The 12,203-nt window shown below is 32.7% G+C and overlaps 1 protein-coding gene across 1 annotated transcript in view; it reads left to right on the top strand.

Annotated features, from left to right (window-relative positions):
- LOC126878426 (prostatic acid phosphatase-like) overlaps positions 1 to 12,203 on the top strand; it is a 49,359-nt gene that overhangs the window by 32,920 nt on the left and 4,236 nt on the right. The window contains exon 3 of the mRNA XM_028279907.2: positions 4,798 to 5,332. Within this exon, the coding sequence (XP_028135708.1) occupies positions 4,798 to 5,332 (535 nt within the window). The remainder of the gene's footprint in view (positions 1 to 4,797; positions 5,333 to 12,203) is intronic.

Below are 12,203 nucleotides of genomic sequence, written 5' to 3'. Positions count from 1 at the left end.
ACAAAAGGCCCCTTGAAATTTTTTCTTAATATTTTTATGTATGATTTGCGTTAATTAAATAATTGATCAAATAAATAATAATTAATATAAAAGTAATAGAAAGCAGATCATAACAATATTTATATAATAAGTTCGTCACCTATCGCGTCACTTGTACCTACCTTTAATTATCACCCATCGTGGCGCTGTACCTTCTATACCTGTGCCCCTACGTGGAGATTACCTTTTATATTGGCGCACAACGTGTACGTTTTCTTGAAAATTACGGGATAAATCGTGTGTTTCGATAGTTTAAAAGAAAAATTGCCTTAGGAAGTGTGCGTCAGCAATAATAATTATTAAAATATTTATTTTTATTGAGACCAATTATCTGGTAACCCATTCCCGGTTTCTATAATTTAAAAACCATACGAATGCTGAGGCAAAGCAGACTAGGGGATCTATGAATTGCATCTCACTTCCGGCCTGCTCATTAGGGAAATAATTCCAACGAAATGTTGATCCCACATACCTATTAGGAGTAAACTGATAGAAATAAATAATAATTCTGCTGCAAAATACAAACTAGAGACGTCTTATATTTCAATGAATTTAGAGATTTTAGAGATGAATTGAAATATAAGAAAAAAAATGTATAAACATTTTCAATTTCTTTGCAACACGAAAATGCAGCAGCTGCATAATACTCTGGTTAAATCGGAGAAAGCAGGAAGAGTCTATACCGGTTTCGGAGGTCTTTTCCCCCTTATCAGTAGTCCCATATCCTCTTCTCTCCGACTTATCCACGTATCATACTCCGAATTGCAAAGAAAGAAATGTCACGGATGAACTAGAGCTATCTACCGAAAAACAAATTAAGTTATCAATCGAAGTAGCACAGAAAACGACAGTAAATATCGTGTCCATACCACCGGATTGGCAACAGGTGCAATACTTTCTTTGGCTACACCTCCTGAGATTTTCAAAATTTATAAACCAAACAGGAGGCTGAGGAAATTAAGAACAGAGAATTTTAAATAATTCACAACTCATCTGCTCAGCGTGGTAAAGTCCAACAAGAAAGATTTCTTAATACTGCTATAAAACAGTAAATGAATTACAAATGTATAAACATTTTTAATTTCTTTGCAACACGAAAATGCAGCAGCTGTATAATACTCTAGTTAAATTGGAGAGTGCAGGAAGAGTCTATACCGGTTTCGGAGGTCTTTTCCCCCTCATCAGTAGTCTCATATCCTCTTCTCTCCGACTTATCCACGTATCATATTTTGGGCCTTTCCGAATTGCAGAGAAAGAAATATCACGGATGAACTAGAGCCATCTACCGAAAAACAAAGTAAGTTATCAATCGAAGTAGCACAGAAAACCACAATAAATATCGTCTTCATACCACCAGATTGGCAGCAAGTGGAATACTTTTTTTGGTTACACCTCCTGAGATTTTCAAAATTTATAAATCAAACAGAATGCTGAGGAAATTAGGATAAGAGGATTTTAAATAATTTACAACTCATTTGCTCAGAGTGGTAAGTTCCAACAAGAAAGATTCCTTATTACTCCTACAAAAGAGTAAATGAATTATAGTCTGGGCTGATTATCGGAGAATAGGCCATTTTTGGGAAAAGTTATTTACCAGCAATTTTATTGCTGAAATCGAATTATAAGATCCTATTTATTAATAATATAGGTATGCAAAGTCCTCATATAGTGTGCTACTTTTTTTATAAACAAAATGGCGCCCGAAAATCGTGTTTTTTTCAATTATTGCTCTATAACTCCGAAGATTTTAACTTTACAACAAAAACACCCAAATAAAAATTCACCATGATTTAATTCTTCATAGAGACGTGTTTTTCCAGATCTGCTCCGACAAAAATTTTCCTCGGAAAATGAGGGTTTTCCCAACAAAATCTTTAACTTTCAAATAAAGTATTAGATAAGTAATTATTTACCAATAATTAAATAATTTGGTGACTTAAAAGCCTTCTTGGTTTAAATTATAGTTCCAGAAGCTGGTGAAAATTAAACTAATAATTTAGCAACAATTCAATTGTTAATTAATAATTTACAGTCGCAATAATAACCAAAATAATTATGATACACTGATCAAACTTTGAAATCTTATAAAGATGAGATGCCTATTTAACATTTTGTCGACAAAATATAAATTTTTTATTTTTTTGCATAATCTTTAAATGTTAAAAAAAATAGTTATAAACAAATTAACGTTTCTCAGAAAGTTTTTATTATACATATTAAAATTTTAAAAAATAGCTAAAATGCGCATTTCAGATATCTTGAAAATGAATGCCTTAAAACTTTTTTGCAACCATTTGCAAAAATGTTATGAAACAGCAAAGTAAACATACGATTACTACGGTATTTATAATTTTTTTTACTTCTTTCAAAGCGTAGAAGTGAATATAAAATACAAGCTAATTATTTATAAAAAAATATCGATTATCAGTTTAATGGTTATATTTTAATTAAAGATTATAAATATATTTTTTTGTAATTTACACGCGCGAAAGTAGAATAATACAGTACCGTAGCTACCCGCCCACATACACAACTCGCGCGAGTTTAAGCGTGCCAGTCGCTTCGAGTGAACATTTTATCTCCGGCTCTGTATCAAGCCTACTTTCGCGCTAAAAATTACAAAAAAAAGTATTTTTAATCTTTGATTAAAATATAACCATTGCACTAATTTTTGACATTCTTTGTGAGTAATTAGATTGTACCATAGACTCATTTTTAAGCTTTGAAACAATTAAAACAAATTATAAACAACGGAGAATTCGTATATTTATTTTGCTGTTTCATAACTTTTTTGCAAATGGTTGGAAAATTTTTTTAAAGCATTCATCTTCAAGACCTATGAATTACGCATTTGAAGTATTTTTTAAAATTAGAATATAATAAACAATTTCTGAGAAATGTTAATTTGTTTATAACAATTTTTTTAAACATTTAAAGATTATGCAAAAAAATGAAAAATTTATATTTTGTCGAAAAAATATTAAATAGGCATCACAACTTTATATTCTTTCTAAGTTTGATCAATGTCTCATGATTATTTTGGTTGTTATTGCGACTGTAAATTGTTAATTAACAATTGAATTGTTGCTAAAATATTCGTTTCATTTTCACCGGCTTGTGAATTTATAATCTATAACAAGAAAGCTTATATTTCACCTAGCTATATAATTATTGATAAATAATTACTGGCCCAAAAAATTTATTTGAAATTCGAGTTTTTGTTGGGAAAACCCACATTTTCCGAGGAAAATTTTCGTCGGAGCAAATCGGGAAAAACATGCCTCTATGCAGAATTAAATTAGGGTGAATTTTTATTTGAGTGTTTTTGTGTAAAGTTAAAATCTTCGGAGTTATAGAGCAATAATGGAAAAAAAATACAATTTGTCGGCGCCATTTTGTTTATAAAAAAAGTAGCACACTATATGCGGACTTTGCATACCTATATTAATAATATATCGGATCTTATAATTCGATTCCAGCAATAAAATGGCTGGTAAATAACCTTTCTTTGTACTTTACTAATTAGACCAGCGTATTATAACTATTTTTTTTTCAAAATTTAAAGATTATGCGAAAAAAAGAAAAATTTATATTTTGTCAATAAAATATTACATAAGCATCTCATCTTTATAATCTTTATAAGTTTGATCAATGTATCATGATTATTTTGGTTATTATTGCGATCGTAATGTGTTAATTAACAATTGAATTTTTGCTAAAATATTCGTTTAATTTTCACCGGCTTCTGGAATTACAATCTATACCAAGAAAGCTTTGATGAACTAAGTTATTTAATTATTGATTAATAATTACTTACCTAAAACTTTATTTGAAAATTAGAGTTTTTGTTAGGAAAACCCGTATTTTCCGAGGAAAATTTTCGTCGGAGCAAATCGTGAAAAACCTATCTCTATGCAGAATTTAATTGCGGTGAATTTTTATGTCAGTGTTTTTGTTGTAAAGTTAATATCTTCGGAGTTATAGAGCAATAATTGAAAAAAATACGATTTGTCGGCGCCATTTTGTTTATAAAAAAAGTAGCACACTATCTGCGGACTTTGCATACCTATATTATTAATATATAGGATCTTATAATTCGATTCCAGCAATAAAATTGCTGGTAAATAACTTTTCCATGAATTTTGCTAATTAGCCCAGAGTATTAAAAATGTATAAACATTTTAAATTTCTTTGCAACACGAAAATGCAGCAGCTGCATAATACTCTGGTTAAATCGGAGAAAGCAGGAGGAGGATATGGTACTACTGATGAGGAGGAAAAGACCTTCGAAACCTGTATAGACTCTTCCTACCTTCTCCGATTTAACCAGAGTGTTATGCAGCTGCTGCATTTTCGTGTTGCAAATAAATTGAAGATATTTATACATTTTTAATTCATTTACTCTTTTGTAGGAGTATTAAGGATTTTTTTGCTGGAACTTAACACGCTAAGCAGATGAGTTGTGAATTATTTAAAATTCTCTCATCCTAATTTCCTCGACATTCTGTTTGATTTATAAATTTTGAAAATCTCAGGAGGTGTAACCAAAGAAAGTATTCCAATTGTTGTCAATCTGGAGGTATGGAGACGATATTTATGGTCGTTTTCTGTGCTACTTTGATTGATAACTTACTTTGAAATATAAGACTTCTTTAGTTTCGCTTTTGCAGCAGAATTATTATAAATTGTTATTTATAGATATTTATTAATTTATAAAAATAGATTTAGTTTTATTTATGGGAGTAAAATATTTTTTAGGAAGGAAAACGCCAACTTTTTGCTTTGGGTCAATACACAAGAAGAAGATATCCAAATTTTCTTCCCTTGAAATATAACGCGTCAAGTTTCCACGCTTATACAACAGATGTTGATCGCACCCACATGTCCGCACAAAGCAATATATACTCCCTCTTTCCAGCTACTGACGAGCAGGTGTGGCGTAGAAACTTGAATTGGCAGCCAATTCCTATTCATCCAATAAGCAGGGATGAGTTCTGGGGAGATTCAGCATGTCCTAACTTTTATATATTAAGAACTGAAGCTCTAAACGATAAGTTGTCTCAATCTATTGATGAAGAATATGCAGGTGTATATAAATATATTAGTAAATATAGTGGATTAGATATTAAAAGCTATTTCCAAATTCACACTGTTTTTGACAATTTCAAGATCCAAGAGGACGTAGGACTTCCTCTTCCAGATTGGTCTAAAGCTGTGTACCCAGAACCTATAACGTCGATCGCAGGGTGGCTTTTTGAGGTCTTTTCTAGGACAACACAAATGAAGAGACTCAGTAAGTATTTTTACCATTTAGACCTAATGTAATATTTTTTTTATTTAAAAAAGGCAACGTCGCATCCACCCGAAGGTTATTAGCGACATTTCTGTAACATTTGTAACAATATTAAATCAAAAATTGGTAAAAATGAATTACAATTTGTAGACAATTAAACATTGGAAGCAATAATTAAATTCCACGCACTAACACTTTATTTTTGAAATGAACTTTTAGATCGCTAGCGACACTCCGACACTCTCTTTCTGATGCATCATTAGTGATAGCGTTACGCGCACTAGTATAATCTGCTTGTTCATATTTCCTTCTATGCCTGTGTGGGATGGTATCCACAGGAAGTGGATTCTTCTTAAATTTTCTTGAGCTTCCATTAGTTCGGCCTTGGTTCTTTTCTCAATGGGGTGTTTATGGTATATATTTTGCATAGCTTTGACTATGCTAAGAGAGTCGGAAAGAACTGGACAACAAGGGAGGTTTTTAATATATACATGTTTGATGGCTTTAAACAAACCAAAGAGCTCTACAATATAGATGCTGGAATTCGGAGAAAGATGTAGGAGCATCGCAAGGTGATGAAAAAATCCATCGATATTCTTTTGAAGTAGAAACTTGAATCTTAATGTTGGCTTAATTGAGATGTGTCACTTTCCCAGTCCGATGCCTCACTGCCAAGATAACTATTGATTTTTTTCTTTATGGACGTGAATTTTTGTTTTATGTATCTTTCCTTTAAATGGGGGTAAACTTGATTAAGCATATGGGACAAAGCTGATAGGTCTGTGGTATATTCTTGAATTGTGGTTATAGGATCTGTTGATCCCGTGATATTCGTTAGGAGCATATTAAGTTGATCAAAGTTTAGAGGGAAAGGTAGAGGGTAATTTTCTATGCAGTTTTTAGCAGGGTCAAGTAAGAGAGAAAATGAGCATTCAGAAGTGCTTGGTGAACTAATCTTAGCTTTTTTAGATTTTGCTTGGACTTTAGGTGGTGGAAAAATGTTACATTCTTTTGAAGATGGATCTGCTTCAGGTGAAATAACTTCATCAAAGTTACATTTTGGTTGATTAATTATGTGACTGTCCTTATTTGATGCATGCATCTACTTTGTTCGGTATCTATCTCCGGGACATTAGAAATAGACATTCGTTCACACTGAGAAGGGTTTGTATCATTGGGTGCTTGCAAAGATATATTTGTTGCGCTGGATACCGATGCTTCATTATGTTGCTTGGGGTTTAGTTGAGCTAGTGGTTCGGAGCACTGTGATGCAATGTGACCTGGCTTCTTGCATCTAAAGCAAACTAAACTGTCTTGAGAAATAAATATTCTATATATCGTGTTGTCAAAAACAAGAGTAAATGACTCTGGTAGAGTTAGATTGTGAGTACTGATATAGATTTGTCTTCGAAAACTAAGGATGTGGTTGTACTCAGGCATAGAAGTACTAATTTTGAGGAAGGTCATGGGGGAGAAAGGAACTATGCCGATTTTTTGTAACTCATTGATTAGCAAGTCGTGCGGTATTGAAGGACATACATAACCTTCTTGCTCTGACAATTTCACCTTGTATTTCTATTTGACCATGATTATTCATAAAATCATCCACTATTTGTTTATTGGATAAATAAATACATTTGCGATTATAAGATAATCTAGAAGAGAAGATTATATTTTTCGGTTGAATTATATTTCCAAGTAGGAGAAGGTAGTCTTGAAGTTTGGTGCTTTCTAAGGCACTAAAGACAATTGCTTGGGCTTTAAAGGAAATTTCACTCTCGACGCTGCCAAAGAGTGTGACTGTGATGCGTTTACTTGACTTTGATGGTCTTGTATTGTAGAACTGTTGTGTGATTCCATGTTTGAATTAATTTCGATAAACGTTAAGTAAAAAGTAAGTCCGACCCTGTACACCTGCTAAAACAGGTATATCGGTCTTTACTAAAAGCGGTTATTTTGCTGGTAAAACTGGATTTGTTTATTGACAACAATAACAAATAATTGCAATTAGCTGACTTTAATGCTAACTTAACTGGATATTATGTAAAGAGTTTGTACACTTACAGTTTATTTCAATATATCATTGAGATTCACAATTTATAACTTATATTAAACTTTGTTAATGTTAAAAATATTCGGAGCCCACATTGAATACACCATTATAGTTATCGATCTAATGTAATATTTGTTGATATTTTTAGTAAAGCTATAATGTTGCTACCTTTAACTTTTGAGACTAACCTGTTGCTACCTTGAACTTTTGAGATAGTTTTTCAATAAATGCATACTTTTGACTGCTTCTACCAGTTCTACCTTCTATAAGGTTGAATAAAAATACCTTTCTTCCTGGCTACAATCTTGTACATGTACAAGTTTCTAAGGTGTCATTGTCAGTGGGGGTACAACTCTTTGTAACTCTTTGCCGCTTTTACTATGACTTCTCATGTTTGTCGGTCCTGTGCCACTATTTCCAATTGTCTCACTCTCATTTTATCCAGATCCCTTCTGACTGAATCTTTCTATCCTTTTCGACGCCATCCTACTTCCTTCTGGTCTTTCTCAAAGATATTGCTTATAAGGCGGTTGTGGTTACTGTGTCATATTATATATAATAGCACTAAAGGCCTTAGAGGCCCATGGCTTGAAAAGTTTGTTCGTTCTTCATTTTTACTTTTCTTTAGGTACCTAGATCTTCTCTGGCTTTGTATGTGATTTTTCTCCATTCCTTCCTGTTATTCATTTTTCTTCTCTGGCCTTCTAACCCCATTTTTTCCATATCTTTTTCGACCTCTTGCTTCCATCTATTTTTCGGTCTTCCTTTTCTCTTTTTTGAGGCTATGTTGTAGTTTAGTACCCTTTTTGGAGTCCTCGCGTTCGGCATCCTTTCTATGTGACCTCGCCATCTAAGTCTCTGTGCCTTTATCACTCCTATTATATTAGGTTGATTGTATAATTCCTTTAACTCATTATTTGATCTTCTTAACCATAAACCGCCCCTTATTATTCCTTCATATATCTTCCTCAGGATTTTCCGTTCCCAGATCTCCAGTAAACTTTTTTCATTTTTTGTCATTGTCCATGTCTCACTGCAGTATGTTACTATTGGTTGGATAGTTGTTTTGTATAACTGTATTTTTGCCTTTCTTGATAAAAACTTGCTTTTCAACATTCCATTAAGCGCATGTACACTTTTGTTGCCTGCCATTATTCGAGCTTGTATTTCTTCTTTAATATTCGGTTTACGTGATATTATTGCTCCTAGGTATGTAAATCTTTCTACCATTTCGAATTCGTATGATGTTCCTTCTTCTACTTCTACTTTAAGCTTTTGTCCATTCCTGAACTGACCATCTGTCCATTCCATACATTTGGTTTTAGTTTCATTTATGTGGAGTCCCATTTTCTTCGCTGCTTTTACTATTCTCTGTACTATTTCCTGTAGCTCTTTTGTTCCTCTTGCAAGCAACACCACATCATCCGCAAATGCCAAAACTTGGTGTCGTTTTTGATATAGGAGTGCTTCTCTATTGATTTTTGCTTCTCGCATTATTTTTTCTAGGCATAAGTTAAAGAGTAATGATGACAAAGGATCGCCCTGCCTTACTCCTTCATTTACTATAAATGTGTCTGATGATTGGTTGTTTATTTTGACTCTATTTTCTGTATTTTCTAACGTAATATGTATCATATTGCGTAACTTTCTGCTAACTCCCAATTCCTCAAGCGCCTGCTTTAAATTCTTCCTCTTTATTCTATCGTACGCTTGCTGGAAATCGATGAATAGCGCTATCGTTGGTAGGTTGTGTGTCATAATATGTCCTATTTATCTTGTGTCTGCGCCTTAATTCGTTTGTCACTTTATCTCTGCAAGGGTTATATATCACTCGATCATAGGCGTAACCAGGATGATCCTAAGGGGGGGGTTACAACTACCTGAAAGGGGGGGGGTTACAACTACTGGAAGGTCTCTGAAGGGTATGGTGTTAAGCGTATAGAGCTCAAAGTACATCCCAATGGGGGGGGTTATAACCCCCAAAACCCCCCCCTGGTTACGCCTATGCACTCGATAGATTTTACGTTCCCATACCAGAAATTAATTTATTTCTCTTTTTATTAGTTCGTGGAGTCCAGTTAATCTTATATATTTGGATTTTTACACCTCATGAGAGATGTTTTGACTTCATTAGATGTTGAATTGCATGAACAGGTTTGTTGCCCGCCAATAATCACGTTTTAACTTCTCGTTCTCTTTGATGTCACTGGTAATTATTGTTCCTAGATATTTAAATTCCCTAACGACTTCGAAGTTATGATCGTTTACAGTAATATTTTGGCTTATTCTCCCTCGTACTTGTTTTGAAACGACCACATATTTTGTTCTACGAGTATTTTCATTTATTTTTAGACCGATATTTAATGCAGCTTCTTAACTTCTGATGTTGTTGAGCAGCTACATATGATGTCTAGTTTGATTTTTGGATAAGTTTTTGACATTATTCTAAGTGCAGGTTAAACAACAATGGGGAGAATGGATCTCCCTGTCTTAGTCCAGACGTTACACTACAAAGAAAGCATTTAATATTTTCCCTCCTATTCTAATTTTAAACACATTTGCGTTACCGCAGCTAGTTTCTTGGGTACGCCCAGCTCGACCAATGCCTTACATAGTGTTGGACGACTAATTGAATTATAAGCCTGTTTGAAAGATAATAAAGATCTGATGCACGTCTATATTATACTCCCAATACTTTTCAAGCTTTTGTCTAATAGTAAATATTTGATTAATAATAGTAGATATCCCAGGCCTCAAACCACACTGGTAATACCAACTATTTTTTCGGCTTATATTAGTAATATTTTTAGTGAAAACGAAGCCAATATTTTTTACGTGGTATTGATTAATGAAATTTCTTTATAGTTCATACAAGATTCCTTTTTTCCATTTTTTTTTGTGTTGGTACAATAATACTTCCATACCATTCTTTCGGCAGTATTTCTTGTTATCAGGCCTTTTCTCATGACCGACGGATTTTACTGAAGAGTTTATAACAGCCTTTTTTAATTATCTGGGCATCAATAATGCACAGACCAGGAAATTTATCGTTTTAAGTGTTTTTATGGCATTTCTAATGTCTTCTAGGCTTGGTGATGATATTTCTAATTCGACCGTTTGATACTCATTTTTTACGTTGTTTCCATAATTTTCATTGTATTTACCGTTTCCTTGATTGCACTTTTAGATTCTTAGGAGCTCTTCAAAATATTCAGGCAATCTTTCTATTATTTTGTTTTCGGCTGTAGGCCTTTCTCCATGTCTCCCACTAAGTTGTAAGTTCTTACATAGAACCTCTAGTAAAAATATATTTACATTAAAATAGTATTATAAGCTGTAATAAAACTATAAAACTATACAGGGTGTCCCGAAAAGAATGGTCATAAATTATACCACACATTCTGGGGTCAAAAATAGTTCGATTGAACCTAACTTACCTTAGTACAAATGTGCTCACAAAAAAAGTTACAGCCCTTTGAATTTACAAAATGAAAATCGATTTTTTTCAATATATCGAAAACTATTAGAGATTTTTTATTGGAAATGAACATGTATAATTCTTATGTCAGGAACATCTTAAAACAAAATTATAGTGAAATTTGTCCACCCCATAAAAAATTTATGGGGATTTTGTTCCCTTAAACCCCCCCAAACTTTTGTGTACGTTCCAATTAATTCATTATTGTGGTACCATTAGTTAAGCACAACGTTTTTAAAACTTTTTTGCCTCTTAGTATTTTTTCGATAAGCCAGTTTTTATTGAGATGCGGCTTCTTTTTCAATATATTTACGTAAAAATTTTATGGGGGTTTTGTTCCTTTAAACCCCCCTAATGTTTGTGTACGTTCCAATTAAACTATTATTGTGGTACCATTAGTTAAACACAGTGTTTTTAAAACTTTTGTCTCTTAGTCTTTTGTTCATAAGTCACCTTTTATCGAGATGTAGCTTCTTTTTCAAAATATACCTAAAAATGTAAATTATAAATAAATTTTCAGATTATTAACAGGTCTCTATAACCGTACTTAACCATATACAAATATGTGGTGGATTCGACAAATATTGAAAATATCTCGATAAACACTGGCTTCTCGAAAACGTACTAAGAGGCAAAAAAGTTTTAAAAATAATGTGTTTAACTAATAGTGCCACAATAATAATTTAATTGGAACGTACACAAAAGTTTGGGGGGGTTTAAGGGAACAAAACCCCCATAAAATTTGTATGGGGTGCACAAATTTTACTTAATTTTTTTTTAAGATATTGCTGTCGTAAAAATGCCACATGTCAATTTTCAATAAAAAATCTCTGAGAGTTTTCGATATATGAAAAAAAAATCGATTTTCATTTTGTAACTTCAAAGGGCTGTAACTTTTTTTGTGTGCACTATTGTATATAGGTAAGTGAGGTTCAATCAACCTATTTTTGACCCCAGAATCTGTGGTATAATTTATGACCAATCTTTTCGGGACACCCTGTATAGTCCAGAAAGCCACTGCGCATCCTCTAGGAAAAATATTCCAATTCGGATTTTTTGCACAATCTTACTCAAAAAAGACCCCTTTTAACAAATTTGAATGTTGCCAGGACCAAAGGTGGGTCAACAATTTTTTAAACGTTTTTTTTTTATTTTTTTCCTAAAATTATTTTTTTTGCATGGAGCAAAGTTTTTTTAGGTTTTTTGGATCATTCCAAACAGAAAAGGTCTTTAATTACTTTTCTCTAAAGTTGATAGTTTTTGACATAATATAAGCGATTAAAAATTGAAAAATTGCGAAATCGGCCATTTTTAACCCTCAAAAACTATGTGAAAAACTG

This window comes from Diabrotica virgifera, chromosome 4 (assembly GCF_917563875.1).
Source record: "Diabrotica virgifera virgifera chromosome 4, PGI_DIABVI_V3a".
In the NCBI taxonomy this organism is placed as follows: domain Eukaryota; kingdom Metazoa; phylum Arthropoda; class Insecta; order Coleoptera; family Chrysomelidae; genus Diabrotica; species Diabrotica virgifera.
The sequence above is the reverse complement of the archived record's forward strand: the minus strand, read 5'-3'. Positions and strand labels throughout refer to the sequence as shown.